Genomic DNA, 24,651 nt, shown 5'->3' on the forward strand with positions numbered 1-24,651 from the left:
AAAGCCCCCATTCCGAGTCTCCAAAAATATAACCATCTTTCCAAGTCTCCAAGGTAGAACCACAATTTTCAGAAATATTGGGGGTTTCCGTGATAAGTCTCACATCGTATAACTGCGGACCATCAGGAAAAACTTCCCTTTCCCAATTTTTTAGGGTTTCTGTGATGAGTCCCACATAGTATAACTGCAGACCATCAGGGAGAACTCTCCTTTCCCAATTTTCATAAATTTGTGGGTCTCCATTGTATAACTTGTATTCTTGCTCATCAAGGTAGAACTTGTTCAGTGGGTTTTGTTTTGATAAATCACAATAAGTATCATCATGGTAGAACTCTTTTTCAGGATTTTGTGGATCTCCAAGGTATAACTCTTTGTCTGGGTCATCAAGGTATAACTCGTTCTGTGGGCCTTGGCTGTTCAAAATGTCTTCAAACAAAAAAATAACTTCAATTCCAAGTTGTGTTAAAAGCAGTATTTTCATTTCGTATCTCAGATACAATTTCTTGTGAGAAAATAACAATGTATTAATTTAATACAATATTTTTATTTGTATAAATCAAGCTCGATGAATATTAAAAGAAACTTTGCCAACTCTTATACGAGTCTTATCTAAAAAAAAATTTTTTTTAAATTAAATAAATTAATTAATAAACTTACCTCCATTGATAAGAGGTTCGAGTCCAGTTCATCAATCTGAAGGTTGAGCTACACACAGGTAGTAGGACTCCAAAAAATAGCAAAGCTATTCCATTTCAGCACAGTAGTCCATTCTCAAGTGAAGCAGAAAGCGTGTTTTAAAAAGCCTGTGGTCGGTGCCTTTTATAAGAAGGGCTGGGTGTGTCATTTCCGGTGGAAATTCCCTGGGCAAACCTGGGCATGTCTTAGCTGGAAATAATGTAATGTCTTAACTGAAAATGATACAATGCTGGAGAGTTTATCAAGTGTGTGGGGCTTCGCAAAAGTGGGCGGGGTTTAACAAATTTGAATGGGGTTTAACAAAAAGTGGGTGGGGCTTAGTAAAAAGTGGGCGGGGTTTAACAAAAGTGGATGGGGTTGAACAAAAAGGGGGAGGGGGCTTCGTAAAAAGCAGGCGGGGCTTACCAAAAAGGCCAGATCTTAGCAAAAAGTGGGCGGAGCCTAACAAAAAATGGGCGGGGCTTACCAAAAAGTGGGCAGAGCCAACCAAAAAGTGTGTGGCACTGGAGGAACTCAAACAAGAACATTGAGGGAGGTTTATCATTTTATCTTAGGTCAGTTAAAATATCTTGATAAAGAACCAAACTCAAACATATACTTTGTTCATATATTAGATGGTGATGGTAGTGGTAAGAGAATTAAATTATTTCCTACGCATAAACAAATATTTGTAGGATCATTGTTTGAGTGGTCTACCAGGGATCATTGATATTAAGAGGGTGAGAGGAAGCAAATATTCGTAGGATCATTGTTTGAGTTGGCCAAAGATGATCTGCTAGATGATCTGCCAGATGATATGGAAGAAGCATTAGTGTATAAGGACATGTGCTCAGTGTCAATAGTAGAAGAGCCAGAAGGATCATAGGTTCATAAGGCTAGAAGGATCATAGGTTCATAAGGCTAGAAGGATCATAGGTTCATAAGGCTAGAAGGATCATAGATTCATAAGGCTAGAACGATCATAGGTTCATAAGGGTAGAAGGATCATAGGTCCATAAGGGTGAATGTTAGGAGGTTCATAAGGGAGTAGGGGTAGCAGTAATGGGGGTGTTAAGGGGAAATGAAGAAAAGTGAGGGTGAGAGGAAAATTTACATGCAAGTGAATGGAGATTTGGGGGTGTCCCAGGAACAACATTTATCATCTACTAACCCTCCTTTACATTCTGGGCCAGCACCTCCATCACAGCTACATATAGTAGTGGACTTAGTACCGACCCCTGATGCACTCCCACCTTCACCTCAAACTCACCACTGTTCCCATCCTTCGTCCTTACAGATGTGCGCGCTCTTTTGTACATTGCCATCACCACTCTGATCAACCATTCCTCCACTCCCAACTTCCTCAATGCCCATGTCAATACTTCGCGTGGAACCCCATCGAATGCTTTCTCCAGGTCAACAAACCCAAGAAACAACTTTTTCCTCTTCTCCATGTACTTCTCCTGCAATTGCCTCACAATAAAGAGCGCGTCTGTCATTCCTATTCCTGGCATAAATCCAAACTGCATTTCGTCGATCTTCACCTTCTTCCTTATCCTCCTCTCCAACACCCTTTCCAATACCTTCATTCCATGCTCCAATAACTTTTTATCACTCGGTACGAGCCACACTCCAGAGGGTCACCTTTCCCCTTGTATAGAGGGACGAGGGTACTCAGTTCCCAATCCACTGGAATGTGGCCTGCTTTCACCACCAGATTACAGATCTCTGTCATTCTCTTCACACCCCAACTTCCTGCTGCCTTCAACATATCTCCCACAACTCCTGTCGGCCCTCCCGCTTTTCTACTCTTCATTGCTTTTATCGCTTCCTCAACTTCCTTTTCAGTTATCTTCTCTGCCTGTCCTAAAACTGAGTTACTCTCTATGTTGCCATCCCATTCATTCACTGTATTCAACAGCATTTCCATATATCTTTTCCATCTTCCTTTAATTCCATCTGGGTCCACAACGAATTGTCCCACTTCATTCTTCAAGCAACTCACCCCCATCATATCACACCTCTCTTTCGCTGTCTGCTGTGCAATCCTGAATACTGCTCTCTGACCCTCTTCCGAATCCAAGCGTTCTCTGAACATTTTCCTCCATGCCTCCTGCGCCTTTGATACCTCTTTCTTTGCAGCCTTCTTGGTTGCCTTATAACTTTCATGCTCTGCTTTTTCTGCTCCCGTACCCTTCGCCTTCTGCCACTCCTTGAACTTCTTACTCTTCTCGTCAATCCTCTTTCCAACTTCGTCATCCCACCACCATGTTTCCGAGTGCCTCGGTGGTCCTTTTGTCCATCCACATACCTCAACAATGGCTCCCAACAGAATCTCCTTCATTGACATCCAACCACTTTCAAGCTCAACCACATCATCCTCTACCCTACTCAGCCTCTCTTTTAATGCCCCCCTTACTGTCACCTCTTTCAACCTCCACACCTTCCTTCTCGGTTGGTACTTCACCCGCCGAGCTCTCCTTGCACCTTTCACCCTTATGTCGCAGACAACCAAGTGGTGCTGTGAAACAGCCTCCTCCCCCAGGATCACCTTTGTGTCCCGGAGGTGCCCCCTATCTCGCCTACGCACCATCAGGAAGTCGTCCCACCTGACGTGTATGTAACAAGCTTATTATCCTCTTTCTGGAACTGAGTATTACAAATCAACAATTCATCTCCATCAGCAAACTCCAAAATCCTTTCACCTTCTCCATTTTTCACACCATATCCGTAACCCCCATGAACTCCCTCAAAACCGTCCATACTCCTTCCCACATGTCCATTTAGGTCTCGTCCTACCACAACAAATTCCTCATCTTTCACGTTTTCCATCGGTTTCTCTATCGCACACCAGAACCTGTCCTTCTCTTTATCGCTCTGACCAACCTGCGGAGCATATCCCAAGATGACGTTCACCAAGAGCTTTCCAATCATCATTGCACATAGACTGGTTCAATTTCCGGCAAATGTGATTGCATGAGGCATTTTTGAGGAAAAGCAAACAAATAGGTTTTTCTTCAAGGGAATTTTGTGCTGAATATGAATATCTTGTTTATGTTTCCCAAAATTGCCTAATTAGGTCATTAATTAAGGTCAAAGGTCAATAAGTGCAAAATCAAGTTTTCACAGAAATTGTTTTATTTTTAATATTCAATACAGTGGCGAAAAAGTTTATCGAGTATCTATCATATTAAGCCATACATTGCATGTCAAAGATTTTAATTTAATGGAAAATGTGAAAGAAATTTTCACTTCTATGGAGAATATCTCCGTAACGGTTGACCTTTCTACGGAGTGCCATGTCAGTCGATTTCCCTTTGATGTTTCATGTCAAAATGCTCCAGTGAAAAGAATATATGGCATAGCATCATTGTCTAGGTTCAGGGGAATGAGACATTGTTGTTTGTTTTGCGAAATTTGCATAATTAGCCACCAATTCGGGTCAAGGGTTAATTAGTACAAAATGCGAATTTTAATGAAATTTTCGTAAGGTCCTATTTGACGTCCCCTAGATGAATTGACAAGAATTTTCTACATAGTGTAACGAATTTGAGAAGTGTAACGAATTTGAGAAGTGTAACGATTTTGAGAAAGTGTAACGAATGTGAGAAGTATGGTTTTGTTGTGTGTAACTGACCCTCGTAATGTAAAGAAAGGTCGAAGCTCGTCCTCTTAGTTAATTTCATAAACCTACACACAGGACACCATATATCCTTTTAAATAGTTAGTCCCTTATTCTCTGTAGGTTAAGGATGTGTTTCCCACTAGTTTGACTCTTTATTGCACCGAATTAAATAAGAGTAGGCCCTCCGACGCCCCATGGCAGCTTCCAAGTGCCAGGTTTGCCAGTTTGCTGCAATTGACTCTTTAGGCACTTTGCTGCATTTTCATCTGCCGTCCACTTTGCTGCATTTGACTCCATTACGCACGAGGTAACGACGAAGAAGAAAGGCGGGTCTCCACCTCGTCATAGAGGGGAGGAGTAAGTCGGCCCCACTCATCCAACCCAGAGCGAGGGGTTTGGCTTGAGAGGGCGGAGAGAGAACGCTTGGGGGAGGTTCGCAAAGGGTGAAGGGCGGGGCCTATATAACCCGCCGCGGGACGCTCCCCAAGCAGATGAGCTTTTACAGAGATGAGCAGGTGAGCTTTTTGGAGAAGATTGAGGTCCGAGGAAGAGTGAGAGAGAGGTGTGGCAGATGCGCGATCCAGCTAAAGCAGCCAAGAGAGAACGAGACATGAGGGGGTGCTGATACTGAGCAATACGCCGAGACCCTCTAGGCCCTATTGCTGGCTGTGGAGACGGGGAGCTGCCAGCTGCTGTTCGCTTCGAGCACGGAACGTGGACCTCGAGGGAGTGGAATTGCCCGGACCTTTCCTGCCCTGCCATCGGCTTGGACATTCTCCTCCCTCCAGTGATTCCTGCCATCAATTCCCCCATGTAAGTGTGCCCGTTTGTCCGTCTTTCATGTTGTCTTGGGGTATTAATTAAGACTGCCATATATAAGCTAATCATTGCACTATGTCTCCTGCTCCTTCAATTGCCTTATAAATCATCTTTCTTTTCCTTTCTGCTTAGTGTGTATAAATAGTAATAAATCTTGTTATTCCCTACTTTGTTTTTACTTCTTCATGCTCTTTCGGTCGCTTTAGAGTTTTCCATATTGAGTGCACGTGGTGCGATTCGGCCAACGTTTGAGAATCGGGTTAGTCTTTGGTAATGCTAATGGCTCGAACGACGGGTTGCTAAAAACCGCTTGGCAACTAACTAGACCATCCAAACCGGGGTTCGAGCGGTACTTGTCTCCCTAGTCTGCGGAGGGACAGATAAAGGTATTCGGGATAAACCCTGGGCCCATAACCCTGATCCGTTCCATCCCGCAGGATAGCGTTACAAGTACCAGGAACGGGGAGATGGCCAGCTTAACAGGACAAGGGGCTAATCACCCCTTGCTAACGGGAGAGCCGTCCTCCGTATCCGTAACAATTGGTAGTCAGGAGTTGGGATTCGAACCTGGGACTAAATTTGTTTGGCCCAAATTTTGGACACAATTGTACAATTGGCCATAACAATTGGTGTCGGGGAGTGAGATCCGAGGCCCGAACCAAATTTTTAAAACGTCTAAAAGAAAAAAAATTAGTCAAAATTTGGAGAGGCCGAAATTTGTTTTTTTTAATCCCAAATTGAGTCGTGCCATGGACAATCAAGGCGATCGGATGCCGGTGGGAGAGATGGACGGGGTAGAATCGACCCAGGACCTCGGGGAAATGTATGTGGAGGAAAGGGAGGAGGAGAACAATGGCAATGTGGTTGAGGGGGTTTCAGGTGCGCAAAATGGCGCCCACGCGCACGAGGTTACGGGCGCGCAAAATGGCACCTCGCACATGGCTACGGCGCCCGCGACCGTAGCAGCGCCGCCAGTGGATTCAAACCTTTTTTTGCTACAAATGGGGGCCCTTATGGACAAAATGGGTGAGCGAATAAGGGACGAAGCAAGGGGTGCTAGTGAGCAATTAAGAGAGGGGTTATACAAGAAATTTGAGGGGTTATACAAGAAATTTGAGGGGTTAGACAAGAAATTTGAGGGGTTAGACAATGGGATAGAAGGGGTGAAACATGGGTTAACGGGGGTGGAAAATAGAATGGCTGCCCAGGAGAATCAAACAGAGTGGGTGAAAAATGGGTTAAGGGGGTGAGAAAACACAATGGACGACAAATTGCGGGAAGTAGGGGAGCAATCCGCCCGGGAAATCAAACGGATGGGGAACCAGATAGAGGAGGTGAAAATCGGGTTAGAAGGTAAATTAAATTGGATGCTCAGAGGGATGAATTGGGACAGATGAGGGTGGCATCTACAAAAGAGATGGAGGAGATGAAGGAGGAGATACGACGAGGTGTAAGCGAGGAGGTCTCGGGGGTGCGCGAGGAGGTAAAGCGAGGTGAGAAGCATATGGAGAAAGAGGTGAGGAATAATACTGCTAGGTTACAGGGGGGCATAGAGGGTCTGACGAGGGGAGTAGAACAGCTGACAGTGGGACAAAAGGAACTCGTGGACCAAGTGGAAAAGAACACTGCAATAATCGGGGGGTTAAAAGCAACACAAAAAGACATCAGAGACGACTTGATAGCGACGAAGAGGCAATGTCAGATGGTACGTGAGGGACTGACAACGAGGTTGGACGAGGTGACAAAAGTAATGGAGACGAAGGACCGGGAGGTGAGGACGCACATAGAAACGGTTAAGGTGGCGTTAGAGGAAGAGATAGAGGGGGCGCACCGGGAAATGAAGGAGGTAAAGGAAAAATTAGAGGAGGTGGAAGAGGGGGTGAGTGAAATTACGAAGAGACGAAGGGAAGCTGAGAAAGAGATAAAGGAGGAAGTAATGGAATTGGTACAAGGTCTGTGCTCGAATCGTGATGATGTGCTCGCTAACCAAATAAAGAGTTTGCAGGTGGCGAAGGAGGTGCGGAGACGAGGTGCCAAGGTGAGTGGCGATATATGTGGAAATGTATATGATGTGAGGGGAGCTTCAGTCAGCTTGGGGATTGGTGTGGACCCGGGTGTTCGTGAGAGGCCGCTGGTGAAGTGTGCGACAGGTACGGTGTGCGAAGGAGGAGGTGTGCGAGAATGTCCGACTCTGGGGTGTGTGAGGAAAAAGTGCGTGCCGAGGAGTGAGTGTGCTGTCGAGAGTGAGTTGGTCGTAGCGCGTGTGCGAGGGAGCACATGGGAGCACATGGAAGCACGTAGTGGGGAGTGTTACAGAGGATGTAACAAAAGAGTGTACACCTGTGGTGAGTGTTATGGAGAGAGTAACGGGAGAGTGTGCGCAAGAGAATGCGCGGGAAAGGTGTGTAACGGACGGGTGCATGAGTACAGAGTACGCTGTCGAGAGTAAGGGTGAGTGCGCGACCGAGTGTGGAGGTGAGAGTAGTGAGAGTGACACAGAGCGCGAGTTGGTTGTGGCAGGTGAGAGAGGATGTACACCTGGAATGGAAGGATGCACACCTGGAATAGTAGAGCGTGTGTGGGAATGCACACTTCAGTTGGTCGTGAGGCATGTGGTTGGGTGTGCAAGTGAGAGCACACCTGTGATTGTCACAGAGGAGGTGACCGAGGAGGGGGCGTGAAGAGGTGTGTTGGTGAGGTGTGCGAACGACGAGTGTGTGCAAAGGTGTGCGGTGGTCAGGTGTGTGACAAAGTCTGTAAGCGGGATGAGTGTACCTGGGTGTGTCAGGGAAGGTGCAATGACAAAGAGCATGGAGACGGCTGGATGTGTGAGCAAGGAACGGGCTGCGGGGTGTAAGCATGCGAATGGAGCATCGACGCTAACAGGGTTAGCGGTTAGAACGACGTTTAGCCAAATCGGGCCCTCGGTGCGTGCCGGGCTTCGCGTGCCGCGAGGACCAGCAGGGATCCGAACCACGGCGGTTTCAAAAGAACCGCCGTACGCGATCCACGCTGGGCCTCGCTCGGAACGGTCACGTCCGAGCTCCGCCAGGTGGAACGGGCGGCCCGGTAGGAAGGGTCGTCATGGCGACCCCTTTTTGTTGAGGCATTCCGGCAGGGCGAGATCGGGCCATTGGACGGTCCCGTGCCCCGATGGTGCGTGGAATCTCGGGCCGAGTAGACCGCCTTCCCTGCACCGAATGCCGGACGGACCCATCCGCTGGCAACGAACCGCCATGCTGTCGTCGGTAATGCTAATAAGAGCGTAAAGCGGCCGCAACCCAGTCGATCATAGTCTTCCGCAATCGCCCCACCAGCTAGCACGGCAGAGATGCGAATGCCATACGGCCTTCCTGCAGCATCTTCCCGACTACGGGCCGACACTGTTGCGGCTGTATATCGAATACAGAAGAACTGTCACGTCTCCCCTGCGGCTATGGGAGACTGACGACGACAGCAGTAGGACTAGTGGCGGCCGAGTTACGGCCATTGGCGACAGAGATATGACTGCCTGGCGACTGCATTACGACATACCACGATTTTCTGGCCAGGTATAAATAGGGGTCGACATTTCAGCTCACTGCAGTATGTTCTATGGTCAAGGTCTACCAAGGGTCTCTCTACCAACATCTATCATGGATGATGAACATAGGATGAAGCTGGTCCTTCTGAATGACTTGGCAGCACTGGACCAAGATATTGCTGTGGATGACCTACTGCTGGCTCACGCTGAGGAGCAGCATGAAGAAAGAGGACAATGGAGGGAGAGACGACATTGGGTGAGGCCATGGCTCCTGCGACGACCAGCTCTAGGGCAGTATGAGCAGCTCATGGTAGAGCTCAGGGGCGAAGACGTGCAGGGCTACAAGAACTTCACCAGGATGGAGCCAGCCCTGTTTGACGAGCTGCTAGAGTGTCTCGGTCCTCGAATCACCAAGCAGCTCACATTTTGGCGTGAACCAATAGAACCAGGTCTGAGACTGGCAATCACCCTGAGGTACCTTGCGACAGGGGATAGCTACATGTCCCTGCAGTACAACGTCCGAGTGGCCCACAACACCATCGGCCTCATTGTACGGGATGTCTGCCAGGCCATCGTCGATGAATACCTGGAGGAGGTCGTCAACACTCCCTCTACACCAGAAGAGTGGAAGACAGTAGCTGAGCAATTTGGACTGAGGTGGTACATGCACCATGCCCTAGGAGCACTCGATGGCAAACACATCCGCATCAAAGCACCGAAGAAGTCTGGGTCCGTTTTTTTCAACTACAAGAAGGTCTACTCCATAATCCTGATGGGGCTGGTTGATGCCAACTACCAGTTCATCTGGGTGAACATGGGAGCGAACGGATCGTCATCAGATGCCCAGATCAGGAATCGGTGCGATCTGAAGCTGGCTGTTGAAGATCACGCCATCGGCTTGCCAGAACCAGACCCTCTGCCTCATGATGCCCGAGACATGCCATACTTCATCATCGGCGATGCGGCCTTTGCGCTGAAGACCTGGATGATGACGCCATATGGCAGGAGGAACTTGGACCACCAGGAAAGCATCTTCAACTACCGCTTGTCTAGAGCAAGGCACACCGTGGAAAACGCTTTTGGGATCCTATCCAACCGGTTCCGCTGTATACTCACAACCATGGCCCAGACACCAGAGACAATCGATACTATCATCCTGGCCACCGTTTGTCTCCACAACCTTATGCGTCTGCATTATCCAGCTCAGCAGAACGAGGTGATGGACCATGAAGACAATGATCACAACGTCATCCCAGGCTCCTGGAGGGAAGGTACGCAGCTGGCCGACATTGAAGAAGGGGGGGGGGGGGTTAGAGGGAACGTGCACACCCGTGTAGCCAAGGACCAGAGGAACTACCTCAAGACCTACTACAACTCCCCTGCCGGCTCCATTCCATGGCAAGACAGTATGGTGTGAGGGTCTCCGTGGAGTGAGGTCATGTGGTGCCGACAAGGATATGGCTTTATTGTTTGGACTTGGGACTTTTGGGAACTTTATTTTTGGGACTTTGGTCCTTTGGAAACTTTATTTATTGGACTTGGGACCAGTGGAAATAATGTGTTGGACTTTCTTTTCTCTCATTTCATTCTCTTTCTCTCATTTCATTCTCTCTCCCTGCAGAAAAGTTTGATTATTACATTACAATGATACTCTTTGTTATTTGTTCTTGCACATCAAACATCTTTATGCTTCATGCTTCATTCATGTCATACATCATTGAACTGAATAAAGGGAAATGTAAAAGAGAGAAATAAAGATAAATAAAAAGAATAAAACCAATGCAAATTTCTTCATATTTTATTTGTATTTATTTCATTTGTTCATATAAAAAAAAAAAATTGGTCATAGCACAACTTTCCAATAATCAATACTCCTGACTGCCAGAGTCATCGTCATCATCAGCTTGTGGCAGGTTCGGTGACGACATCCCCACAGTGTCCGCGGCGAAACTCCCGAGGAGCCTTGACAAACCCGCAAATGCCGAGATATTCGTCAGTGGTGTGATGTTGTCTGCACCACCCGTAGACTGTGGCACTGTGGTGGCTACCGGAGCACCAAAGATGGGAGTGGTGCTGTCCCAAACAAGCTGTGCCGGCAAAGGTGTAGCAGGGTAGATCGGGGTGATTGCTGGTGGGGGTAGAGGTGCCATCATGGTCTGCTGTGCTGTGACTGGCATCTGTGCTGGCATCTGCTGCTGCACCATCACCTGTGGCTGATGATGAAGGTGCTGCGAGGCATCACTGAACCTCATCATCAGGCTAATACTGTCCCTCATGAAGGTGCTCCAGATGCTGTCGTGGATCGATGGCAGCAGAGCAGTGATCCACCGACCCCAGGCAACACGTGAACATGTCGGACGGCGGCCTCCTGCAGATGGGCCCGGATCTCCTGCTGCAACACGGCTGATGTGCGAGCCCTCTCCTCCAGTCTAGCCATGGTAGAGTCATCACTGTGGCGCTTCCTCTTCGTGGTAGCAGGGGCCGGGGGGGGGTGGTCTGAGGCTGCGATGACGGGAGTGGAGTGCTAGCCCGAGACAAGGGATCCTCGACATTCATCTCCAAGCTGTCGTCGTCATCAAGAGGAGCAAGGGGAGCAGACACCGGAGCAGCAGGCACAGGCACAGGATATGGGACCTCAGGTGGTGGTCGCTGCGATGCAGCAATCTTCCTCTTCAACTGCAATATAATGACGAAAAACATATCAATATAAAACATACGACACATATAAACATATAAATGTAAACATATAAACATATAAAATGACTTACAGTAGCACCAGCCTTCGTACTGTGCCGCACCACATGCTTCCCCAGGAACGCAAACCTCTCCAGATTCCACTTCTCGCGGTCGGTGTGGACCTTGGCACCGTCGCCGGACCTGCCCTGTGTCGACAGCTTGCTAAACTTCGTCCGCTGTGACTTGAGCCACTGTTTGAGATCATCCACTGAAAACAACAAAATGGATCCTGTTAGTAAAGAATAAAAATGTGTAATTGATGAAGAACAATGCACTGGACTGTACTGTTCAAAGACAAATGCATAAGTAGCTGTCCTTGTCTTCAATGTGAATGTCGTGTTTCAAACACAATGGAAGCAATGTTGCATCATTGTTGAGAATTGATTAATGAATGGAAAATTAAATACTTACCAACATCTACTTACCCTGTATTGGAATAAATAAGCATAAAAATGGACTTACCACTTCTACCGATCTCGCTGGCCTTCGCCACCCACAAGGCGTGCTTCTTGGCCTTCTCCCTGAAGGACGTCATGGACTTGTCATAGAACAAGGGGTTGTGTGACAACCACTCCACCATGTCATGCTCCTGTTCCTCTGTCAGGACGACAGTATCCTTGGCGGGTTTCTTCACCACCTCGGTCACGGGGGCCACCTCGTCAACGTCCTCGATGTCTGCCGCCTTTGAACCAGAGGCCTCAGCAGCTGTGGCCTCTGGGTCAAAGACAACCTCTTCTGCTGCTACAGCTGGCAGATCTGGTACGGTGTCCTCAGCCCTCTGTGGATCCTTGGTTGGCCTCCCCATCTTTCCACATTTAGTAGGCATGCTGTACCCTGCCGACAATCAAAGAGCGTGGCGTGAATAGGTTCCAATCGCTGGCGGTCTTATTTCAGTCTTGCAGACGTCGGAGTAAACCGCCACCCGGCCCCAATGCAGTCGCCGCGATCCGCCATCGGTCGTAATCTAGCCGCCAGACTGTCGCCGCGCTGCCGCCGTGCATCCGCAATGCAGTCGTCGTCGATCTTTGACAGTCACCATCCCACTCGGGGCGTCGTCGCAATGCAGGCGCAATGTGGCCGCCTGCAGTCGCCATACTGCCGCCTGACCATATTTGACCGCCCGACATCGCCAGTAGTCGCCGAAAAATCTTGATCGCCGGCAGTCGCCAGTAGTCGCCAAAATATCCGCCTATGTGTGACCTAGGCATTAGTTTAAAGGGAAGACGGGGAGCACTAAGTTAGCAGGGCAACAGGTAGATTAGATTATGCTGTGTGAGTGTTGGAGGTGTATTCAGAAGTGTATTGTGAAAAGTGTGTGAGGAACAGGTGTGATTGCACAGGTGTGCAACTGAACAGGTGTATGGAGCAGTGTGTGAGTGAGTGATGGTGAAGTGAGTTGTGTTGACCAAATGGTCCAGGGAGAAGGAGGGTGCAGGTGGCACCAGGAGAGATTGCACAGGTGTGCAACTACAGGTGTATGGAATAAATGGTCTGAAATATATGGAGAATTGGAATGGATGGTCGTGGAGTGAGTATGGGGGAAACTGTGGAGTGGAGTGGATGGTGCGAAGGTGTGGATGGGGGAAAGGAGGATGGACCCCATCACGAATACCTGGGGAGGGTCGTGCAAGTGTTAGGTAGAGGGTACAGGTAAATTGTGGTTGGATATTGGCATCTGTGGTGCGTGGTGGAAGAATGGTATTTGGATGGGTGCATTAGTGACGTGGAAATGGCTGGGCGTGTAGCCTGCTAGTGTGTGTAGTTGGTTTGGGCACTCCACCACTGTGAGGATGTCGGCCAGGTGAGGCCGCAGGTGGGCTCTGGGAGCCGGTAGAGTTGTTGTGGATGGGGCCTGAGGATCCGGAGGACGGACCCGGGTAGCCCAGTGCCAGAGGGCACCGAGGGGTGTCAGAGCCAGGAGGGGCCTTCCCCAATTAGATAGGTTAGGGTGAGGAGCTAGGTAAGCTCGGGTTGCAACTGCAGTGGTGGAGGTGTGCAGGTGGGTAGACCTGCTGGGAGAGCTACACGCCCCAGTCCTGAAATTGTGCAAGGGCACAGGGAGTTAAATCGGGGGAGTGAGACCCCAAATTGAGAAGCACCACAGTTTGGTCAATGGGAATTGGTTTTTAGAACCCATAGTGTAAGATGGCCAATTGATTGGCAGGGAAAGACCCCGGGTAGTGTAAAGTGTATTAAAGTCATTTAGAAAGTAGTTAGGATGAAGATCTCCTCACACCATCTGCATCCACTCACCTGAGGTGACGTACCTCCACACCATGCCAGGTTATTTTATTATTTTTATTTTTGATGCAAATGTTTGGAATGTTAGACGCATCATGACGTGGGTGTGACATTGTGCTGATGTTCCATCTCTTCCTCCTTATGAGGATTGATGATGAATTGGGTGATGGCAAATTTTGGTTAGAGGGATTGTGGGAACGAATTTGGTATAGGGGAAATATGGGGAAGACGTGACATTAGTGACGAATTTGTAAAGGTGTAGATTTTGTAAATATGGGGTAAGGGCAAGGGTAGAGTAGGTGACAAGGGGGGGGTGACGTACGGAAGGGACGAGCTTTTCTCACTTCGCTCTCCGTACGCACTTCGCCTTGCATTGCCCTGTTTGATGTGTACCCTTGTGACCTTACCCCTCACTCATCTGTCTTTTCCCCCCTTTGTCTCCCACATGAGGGCCTGTGCACCACTGGGCGCCGTGGGGAGCGTGCGGAGGTCATCTTGTGTGCCAGGACCCTCGCAACCTGCATGCATTGCATTGATGTACCACTTTATGGACCGCTGTTCTGTGGCGAAGTACCACTTGATGGACCCCAGGTTCTGGGGCAGGGCACCTCTGTTGGAGACAGGCCATAGTGGCCAGGGAATCTTGCTTTCGGACCTCGGTAAGGTGGCACCTATGCCAAACAGGTGGACCACCCTTAGTTGGCCCCTGTGGCCCTAAATAAAAATTGACACGGTTTGTGCTTTTTATATTTCCAAGTAGGCCGCATGAAGCAAGAAGACATCGGGAAGAACATCGGCCCAGCAGAGAAGAAGAAGACCACCACCAGTTGTTTTTTTTGTGTGTTCATTACAAACAGTAATGACTGTGCACTGGTTGGTGTGTTTGGGTGCTTTGGTATTATTGGTACTGGTGCATCGATGCAATGCGTGCTGTCTCCTCCCTCCCAACAGGAATTTCCTTCTTTTTGTTTCCCTAAAAAGAAAAGAAAAAAACACAGGTCCTGGGTTGCGTTGTAAATAAGAAATAACGTCACTGTAAATAATGCTCCCCACCGTAAATGTATAGCTTGAAAACAATTCCGCAATTCGGTTATCCTGTGGGCGCAAATCTGTTAGGCAGGGTGCAATGCAGCAGGGGGACATATTTATTTGTGTTTTAAAATTGTCACACTCAGGGTCAGGTTAATTGTAGAGGGAATTACACCTACGTGTCACACTAAGTTAAAGTTTTATAGGCCCGAGGACGGGCCTGAAGGAAGGAGGGTGCAGTGTAACGAATTTGAGAAGTATGGTTTTGTTGTGTGTAACTGACCCTCGTAATGTAAAGAAAGGTCGAAGCTCGTCCTCTTAGTTAATTTCATAAACCTACACACAGGACACCATATATCCTTTTAAATAGTTAGTCCCTTATTCTCTGTAGGTTAAGGATGTGTTTCCCACTAGTTTGACTCTTTATTGCACCGAATTAAATAAGAGTAGGCCCTCCGACGCCCCATGGCAGCTTCCAAGTGCCAGGTTTGCCAGTTTACTGCAATTGACTCTTTAGGCACTTTGCTGCATTTTCATCTGCCGTCCACTTTGCTGCATTTGGCTCCATTACGCACGAGGTAACGACGAAGAAGAAAGGCGGGTCTCCACCTCGTCATAGAGGGGAGGAGTAAGTCGGCCCCGCTCATCCAACCCAGAACGAGGGGTTTGGCTTGAGAGGGCGGAGAGAGAACGCGTGGGGGAGGTTCGCAAAGGGTGAAGGGCGGGGCCTATATAACCCGCCGCGGGATGCTCCCCAAGCAGATGAGCTTTTACAGAGATGAGCTTTTACAGAGATGAGCAGGTGAGCTTTTTGGAGAAGATTGAGGTCCGAGGAAGAGTGAGAGAGAGGTGCGGCAGATGCGCGATCCAGCTAAAGCAGCCAAGAGAGAACGAGACGTGAGGGGGTGCTGATACTGAGCAATACGCCGAGACCCTCTAGGCCCTATTGCCAGCTGTGGAGACGGGGAGCTGCCAGCTGCTGTTCGCTTCGAGCACGGAACGTGGACCTTGACGGAGTGGAATTGCCCGGACCTTTCCTGCCCTGCCATCGGCTTGGACATTCTCCTCCCTCCAGTGATTCCTGCCATCAATTCCCCCATGTAAGTGTGCCCGTTTGTCCGTCTTTCATGTTGTCTTGGGGTATTAATTAAGACTGCCATATATAAGCTAATCATTGCACTATGTCTCCTGCTCCTTCAATTGCCTTATAAATCATCTTTCTTTTCCTTTCTGCTTAGTGTGTATAAATAGTAATAAATCTTGTTATTCCCTACTTTGTTTTTACTTCTTCATTCTCTTTCGGTCGCTTTAGAGTTTTCCATATTGAGTGCACGTGGTGCGATTCGGCCAACGTTTGAGAATCGGGTTACTCTTTGGTAATGCCAATGGCTCGAACGTCGGGTTGCTAAAAACCGCTCGGCAACTAACTAGACCATCCAAACCGGGGTTCGAGCGGTACTTGTCTCCCTAGTCTGCGGAGGGACGGATAAAGGTATTCGGGATAAACCCTGGGCCCATAACCCTGATCCGTTCCATCCCGCGGGATAGCGTTACAAGTACCAGGAATGGGGAGATGGCCAGCTTAACAAGACAAGGGGCTAATCACCCCTTGCTAATGGGAGAGCCGTCCTCCGTATCCGTAACAATATCATTCAAATTAAACGTCAAATTATGTGCCGAATATTCAAATTAAATGAAAAATATGATAGGAATTATTGATTCTATCGCCAATATCTCAATAACAGTTCAATTGCCAATATCTCAATAACAGTTCAATTTTGGTCACATGGATTTGTCTCTTTTCCAACGTAGGCCACCAAAACTGATTTTGGTTTTCTCTATATGACAACAATATATCTAACAATATATTAGAAAGGAATATGTCACCTTTTTTATATTTCTATATTTTATATTTATATTTCACCCCCTTAAACCAACAATGATGAAGTGTCAAATAACCGTATTGTGGCAATATCCTAGCATTGGCGTTATTTAGTCTCGTTTTTGCATGTTAAAGTCTCCGAGTCACTGCATTTGCATGCGTCCGTACACTTCAAATCCCATTTCTTGCACGAACACCGATCACTGGTGCAACCCTTGGTACAGCCACACTGTACAATGTCCTTGCATGCTTTTGGGATAGGGGGTAAAGATGTGAGCACCGGTGAGAGAAGACCATCAGCTAGCTTCCATCCAGCAGAGTCCATTGGGGAAGGAATTACTGGGTTTGGATTGCTCGCTTCTCTCCATATGAAGCTCTGGTAATTTGCACGGTGTATATGGTGATGTGCAGCATCACTGGATGGTGGCATTGATTCTGGTGCCTGACATTTACTGAACAGCTTTACACGGGCCTGGTCACAGTTCTCGGATGATGTCTTATATATGCGACATATAAATCTCTCAGCATCATTGGACCCTTCATTGGACAGAATCAGAGACTTGCCAAGACCCCTTAGTAGATGATGGTGTTCCACGAATACATCCCATGTTGACTTCTTTGAGTTTCCAGAGAAGTATGATACCGTATCACACCCTGTGATTGCATGGAATGCTGGGATTGTTTCAAATGTGTGGTCATCGAAGGCGAGTTGTTTCCTGATATCATGAATTGGAACATACTTCGGTTTCTTAGAGGTGCCAGCCTTGAGCCATAACTGTGAGCAAACCATCTTGTCAAAATGTGCTAGAAGTAGAACAAGGATATCCGTATCACGAGATGACACCACAATAGTTGGTGCATCACTTTGAATACAGTGGAGTATAATTCGGGTATCCGCTTCTTCATGATTACCTTCCAACAACTCCATGTTCATGTCAGGATCAGTACTTTGCACATCTGTCTCGCTAACGAACCCTCCACCCACAACAACTGTCTTCTCTGTAATTCACCTTTGGAGAAAAAAAGAAGAAGCCAGAATCTAGAAGCCAGAAAAACCATTTCACTCGTGCATTGACATTTATTAAAAGTAGAAGGGGTTAAGCCCATATGGTAATGCCTGAAAAGTCCAACCGTTACGGAGATATTCTCTTCAGAAGCAAACATTTCTTTCACATTTTCCATTAAATTAAAATCTTTGACATACGATATATGGCTTAATATGATAGATACTCGATAAACTTTTTCGCCACTGTATTGGATATTAAAAATAAAATAATTTCTGTGAAAACTTGAATTTTGCACTTATTGACCTTTGACCTTAATTAATGACCTAATTAGGCAATTTTGGGAAACACAAAAGATATTCATATTCAGCACGAAAATCCCTTTCAGAAAAACCTATTTGTTTGCTTTTCCTCAAAAATGCCGCATGCAGCTTAAATAATCACATTTTTGAATTTCTTGCCTAGACTAACATACCTCTTAATAGATCAATGCAAAATGTCATACATATGATTAACTACTGACGTGGCACATATATTTGTGAACTATGATGGCATCAGTCATGTAATTTGGTGGCCATCTTGGAGTTAAGGAAAACATTCAACTTTTTTTTCTCCAAAACTGCAGAATGGATCAATGCGAAATTTCATATGGATGATCAACTCCCCATGAGGAAAAATGTTCCCGCAATTAATTTGTCATAAATATGTGTGATAAACACGATGAGAAGTACTTTGACAGGAATACTGGAATAATAGACTGGAATACTCGGTATATGTGCTTCTCAAGGATACAACAGTGATCATCTGGATTCTGGGCAGGTATACCAAATACACTGAGCCGACAAAGCTAAACACTCTGCAAACCGGTTTTGCAATCGGGAGTCGCTAAAAGGAGGTGAAACACCTCGTCAGAAAATATGACCCCGACTATATTAAGTTTGATTTAAAGTGGCAGGGGATTCAGTCAGAGCGGGCAATGAAGTTACTGTTACCTTTCACCACCACATACCTGTGTGAGTCAGGCTTTTCACTTGTGACTGGCACAAAATGAAAAAACACAAAACGAAATGAAACCAGGAATAAAATAAAATAAATGGCACAAAATGAAAGACCAGGAATAAACGGAAAGCAAATTTGAATGTTATTCTGTGAGTCGGCCTCTCACACATCCCACCTCGGATTGATCTGATTGGTGCTCAGAAGCAAACCCAGTATCCCACTGATGTAAATAGCACTCTATATTTCAGGTTTAAATGTCTTGAATAAGGAACCAAATAAAGTTGTTGATATTATTATTATTATTTTTATTATATTTTATTTAATCCCTTGCTGCAGACAGTTACATACAACTGTAAGTTTCTGAGATGACAGGATCATGCGTGTTGAACCTGAAAAGTTTAACTTCCAGGAAAATAGAGACTTCTTGATGCAGGTGTGTGAGACAATTGCGGTGAGAGGAAAATAAAAACAGGCTTTATGTGTATGTGTGAATTAAACAAGAGGATCAATTCGGATGCTGAACACGACGTGAAGCTGATGTCATATGCGAAAATTATGTCAACACATCTTCAAACGAGGATCGCATCCATGTGCTGCTCAGGTCTTTGAAGACAGATTTTTGGTCACAAATACATGGAATTAGTGTGGCCGATGCAGCTTTCCGCCTTATTTTGGGCTCATCAGGATAACGTTCTGGCAAATCATTTATTTGTGACGATGCTTCACAGCTCAAAGGTGAGTGTGGCTGGCTCTTAGGTATACTGTTGGTGTAAATGTGGTGATCAAGCTGGATACATTTACTGTTTAGCTGGGTATGTTATGAAATTGGTTAAGATAACTCGCAAAACGTTCCAAATTGAGGGAAGAAAATAACATATTGTTGCGGACCGTGGATCAGATGTTAATTTGCCGAGCGGATGGCGGCCGCGGCCCGAACTGTTACCAGGACTAACCCGATTCCTTAAACGTTGGCCGAATCGTGCCACAGGTATTCAATTGGGAAAAGACAAAGATGAAGGATGCGAAGAAGAAGAAGAAGAAGAAGAAGAAGACGACAAAAATGTTGGAAATACAAATATAATTTATTACTACTATTTACAATTCGAAAGAAACCAAGGAAGAGGGAAAGATAATACAATAAAAAACAGAAGAAGAAGAAGCGGACACAGTGAAACTCTAGCTTAACTATTACAGTCTTAATTAATAAACCCCAGGACAGAACAAACAAAACAAACTCACACGAATGGGGAATGAAGGGTGGATTGGCTGGAGGGATCAGAGGGTCCCCGGGCGCTGGGACACGGTCAGGCCGCTGTCAACGCCCAAGCTGCGGTCGTGCGAGCCGCCGTGGGACGAGCTCCGCCGGTTCAAGCTGTTGCTGCTGTTCAAGCTCTGCTGGTTCAAGCTGTTGCTGCTGTTCAAGCTCCGCTGGTTCAAGCTGTTGCTGCTGTTCAAGCTCCGCTGGTTCAAGCTGTTGCTGCTGTTCAAGCTGCGTCGCGTGCTCTCCAACGGCTTTTTGTTCTCTCGTCTCCCTCTGTCCAGGACTCCTCTGCGTAGCTCAACTCTCAGCTCAACTCCTCTGAACTGTTCCGTGCGCCCTCCTTCCTCATCTCTTTTGACTCATCTAGTAAGCAGTCCCTCACAGCCCCTTTTATTGCCCTTGGCCATATCAAGCCGCGGGCTACAAGGGCACGCCTACCGGGCTGCTCACTGCAGTGCCGGTTGGCTAGGCCGGGCTCTTTTGCTCCACCCCTGATGACGATGGGCGGCCAACGCCCTTCTTCTCCGAGTTTACCTCGTGGGTAAAGGAGTCAAATGCAGTTGGTAGGTGAGGCTTTGGGATATGGAGGCTTTGGGAATGGGAATGCAAGGGAATCTATCTTATTTCAATTTGGTGCAATGGAGTATTAATTAATGGAAGACACAGCCTTAACCTAATACACACAATAAGGAGATAACTACCAACAAGGAGGAAATCTATGATTGGCTAACGTGATTGTATGTGAAATAACTACGGAACGACCTTTGACATTTATACACAGACTGGAGGCAGGAGGGTGATATTTTACAACAACAATTTCATTACACTCACAATGATAATAAAAACCACAACACAATTCTCATCCACAACAATATGTAACTTTTCTGTGATTAACATAAGCATTGTATCCTTGGCAGGTCATCGGTGAAATGGAGAGCTTCTTGGAATGGCTCGAGTCCCAAGGCCTGAGAGCAGAAACATCCCAAGCAGTGATCGATAAGCTTGGAATTGAGAATCGGAAGGTTATTCGAGCTTGTACTGAGTCGGATCCATTGTGGACCGAGCTCCTCTCTCTCGCCAAGGAGAAATTACAATTTGCAATGTATGCTGAATTCTGTAAATTTATGAATTCATTTTCGAAGCCGCAAGATGTCCAGATTGCAGGTTCTTCTCTTTTGGGAAGTATTTTCATCAACTTGGAGAATGTTATTCGGAAACTTTCCAGTTTCTGTGAAAAGATTTCCGGATCCCAAAATGTGCAGCTGGAAAATGTTCCTGGTTTCTGTGGAATCAGGTTCAGTGATTTCTGCAGCCTCCGATCTCAGGATGACGGATTACGACCCACGTCTGGTAAGTGACTTTTAATACAACATCGCATGTCAACAAATATCTTGATTTTCCACCAGAGAGGCATGTAAGGGAATTGCAGAAGTGTTGTGTGGAAGGACGCAAGGAAAGGGTGCATTGTCCATGGATATATATCAGGTATGGTGGACAGAGGAAGTAGCGAAGCCAGTTGGTGAAAATAAGCAGGTTTGGAAGAGGTCATTGAAGATCAATGATAGAGGGAGACAGCTTGATGTGGGGTGCTGCACCTGTATGGGCAGAAGAAGAAGCAGCAAGAAAATATGTAGATACGGCAAGGAATGATATGAAAGAGGAAGTGTACAACTAGTTTGAAGAAGATGGAGGGAGGAAGTTTATCCATAAATTGACTCATGACAGGAATGAGGACAGCAAAGACATGAAGGGAGGGGTGGTGATTTAAGGATGGGGGGCGGAAGGCCAGTGACAGAGAGGGGTGCACGGTTGAAAGTGTGTGAAGGAAATTTCAACGAGCTGCTGAATCGGGAAGGAAGCAACAGCGAGTTGCAACTGCAGTCTCATGTGGAAGGAAAAGTGAAGATCAAGGAAGAGGAAATGCGGACGGAAATGCCGAAGCATTAAAGAGGACGAAAAAGGGAAGGGCGCTAGGCATTAGTGGGACAACTTAGCATAACAATTGTGCATTTTGTGAGGAAAGCACCAAATTTGGAACACTAGTAGACTATCATATTATGAACAGATTTGGATATTGGGCCATCTCAAATTCAGCCCCTGATGGCTGTGGCAGCCATTTTCCAAAATGACACCTTCAGCTTGTTCCGACGAATTGCATCATCAATTGGCTTCGTCCTTTCCACCAGGCATTCTCTGGTGAAAGCCTGGAACTGCTCTTGGCCAATCTTCTTCACATTCCTGGCAGTCTCAACTGCAGCAGGACCTGCAATTTCCTTTGTGTCAAGGACAACCAGATCCATGCTCTCTTCCTCAAAGGGGTTGCCAAGCTCTTCTATGACGCTGACAAGGGCGCGGACATCCTTGGCGAAAGAGGTCTGCACACTTGATGTCTGGTCGTGATGACGTGTGTCCTCTCGCCTCCCCCAGTGTTGATGGCCATCTTGGAACTCTTCTATGGCCCTGGCAACTTCTGGCCTGGCAATCATCCAACGCCGCAGGGTGCTTGGGTTGTCAGTGAGGCCGACTGCTCCACCATCTCCTTTGATGCAGGCGTTATTCTGTTCATGCGCCTGGTCGATTGGGATCGAAGAGAACACCTTCTTTGTCTTCTGTACAGTGAAGTTGCCAGCCCTGAATTATCTGGCTACATCTGGGTGCTTCATTGGGAGTGCAACCCTGTCCCTCAGGTGAACAGGGACCCACCTGGCATAGTGTGTGTGGTCTAAGGCATGGAACCATGGGATCAGTTCCGTCAGGGCATCAAGGTACATCGTGAATGAAGCCTGCCGCAGAGAATGCACGTAGGCCAGTACCAACATCTCTAGTTCCAGCACAGTTTCCCAGTACTGAAAGTTGGGAATGTCTTCTCCTCTCTGTTGACACCAGTCTTCAAACTCAGGCAGGTCTTCTGCATCATCAGCATATGTCATACAGTGGCATTCATACGCACGGTGTTGCAGGATGTGCAGTGCCTCTGCAGTGATTTGATGAGCTCTGCTTGTGCGGGTGATGTGGGCAGCTCGCAGGAAGGAGTCGGCCGTCCCTGGCGTTGCAATCTCAGCTTGCAAGTCTGCAAAATCTGCAAATCTTGCAAAAATCAAATCTCTGAATCTGAGATGGCCCAATATCCAGATCTTTTCATCATATGATAGTCTACTAGTGTGCCAAATTTGGTGCTTTCCTCACAAAATGCACAATTGTTATGCTATATTTAGCTTAGCTGCCGGACTACATTGATGTATGTAGACAAATGGTAATTGCAGCAGGAGAAGTTGGAGTCGGGTGGAAAAAGAGTTTATTGAATGTATGTATGAGAGATGGGTCAATTCCGAAGGAGTGAAGGATGGGGTTAATTGTGCCGATATGAAAGGGTATGGGGTGTTCAAGATCTGGGGAAGTACAGGGGCATTACATTCCTTCGTCATGTCATGATGGTCATGGAGAGGGTTCTGGACAGGAGGAAAAGGAAGTGTGAAGAAGGAGACCAGAGAAGTGCAGCAGGGGTTCAGAAAGGGTAGGGGAATGACAGAAGGGATGTTCATGCTGAGACAGCTGGCGGAGAAGGGGTTGGAGGTGCAAGGTGAAATGTCATTGGGATTTGTGGATCTGGAGAAGGCCTTTAACCTGAGAGACATGGTGATGTTGACACTGAGATGCTGAGATGGATGGGAGTGATGGAAGCAGAAGTTCTGCTTCTGTGACGGAAGAAGCAGAAGATGGGAGTGACGGAACAAAGAGAAGATTTTTTGTTGGTCCTCGGATGTTGGAGTTCAATGTCAACTTTGGTTTGAGGCAAGGAAGTGCTCGCAGCTCACTCCTGTTTATCATGGTGATGAAGCTGGAAAGTAGAAAGGTAAACATGAAAGATATTCTGGGGAGATATTGTTTGAGGATGGTCTCACTGTTGAGGTGGAGTGTGGGCAGGAAATGCAGGAAGTATGGGGGAGTGGAAGGAGGCATTTGAGAAACATGGGCTGAAAATGAGCAGGGAGAAGACGGAGGTGGGTTGGACAGCAGAGAAAAAAATGAATATCAGGTTGAAGGGGAAGGAGATCATACAAATGAATATCAGGTTTGAGTATCTGGAGGTGTTGGCTTAGCGGCTAGGGTGCCAGCTTAGGATCCTGGGTTTGAATCCCGGTCGATCGCTGAATTAACGCCAGGGGGGTTGACTCAGTCTGTCATCCTTCCGAGGTCGGCTAATTGAGTACCAGTTCACTGGTAATTCCCTGTTTGTCATAAACGGCGACAAACAGGGTTGGCGGCAGGAAGGGCATCCGGCCGTAAAACATTGCTTCCAAAAGGGGACCAACAAAACAACAACAACCACGGTGCCTGAAAAAGGCCAACCCCCGCTTTGCGGGGAAAAATGGCCTCTAAAGGTGTTTTTTTGTTTGTTTGTTTTTCATCTGGAGGGGAACAGCAATTGGGGATGGTAAGTCAGAGTCAGAGGTGCGGAGCAGGATTCTGGTTGGTGCATACATGTGGAGGAGGGTGCAGTGTGTTATGGCAGACAGATTTTAATGAGATTGAAAGGGAAGGTTCTGACGTGGTGTGTAACACCGGCCTACTTTTTGGGTCTGGAGATTGTGGCACTGACCGAGAGACAACAACAGAGTCTGCAGGTTTGCAAGAACAACTGAGTCAAGGGGATTGTGGGGGTGAAGGCGGTGGACAGAAGGAGAATGGAAAGAACTGAGGGAGGACATTGGTGTGCAGATGAGCTTGAAATGGAGATTTCTGAAATGCCTTCGAAATTGGGCTCATCATTTGGTGCGGATGGGGAAAGAGAGAATGGCAAAGAAGGGCAGATAGGTTGAGGAAATAACCACAACAACAGGCATTTTAAGGCCATTT

At 47.1% G+C, this 24,651-nt stretch overlaps 1 protein-coding gene across 14 annotated transcripts in view; it reads left to right on the top strand.

Annotated features, from left to right (window-relative positions):
* LOC144889667 (uncharacterized) overlaps window positions 1-24,651 on the top strand; it is a 124,330-nt gene that overhangs the window by 72,990 nt on the left and 26,689 nt on the right. For 10 of the 14 annotated variants that reach the window (XM_078770778.1, XM_078770787.1, XM_078770779.1 and 7 more), the window contains one exon: window positions 20,712-21,144. In XM_078770778.1, the coding sequence (XP_078626904.1) occupies window positions 20,724-21,144 (421 nt within the window). In that variant the 5' untranslated portion in view covers window positions 20,712-20,723. Of the gene's footprint in view, window positions 1-4,953; window positions 5,114-20,711; window positions 21,145-24,651 lie in introns of all 14 variants that reach the window. The other 4 variants (XM_078770780.1, XM_078770788.1, XM_078770781.1 and 1 more) reach the window with 1 other exon arrangement.

The sequence above is a fragment of the Myxine glutinosa genome, chromosome 1, assembly GCF_964187855.1.
Source record: "Myxine glutinosa chromosome 1, kmMyxGlut1.1, whole genome shotgun sequence".
NCBI lineage: Eukaryota > Metazoa > Chordata > Myxini > Myxiniformes > Myxinidae > Myxine > Myxine glutinosa.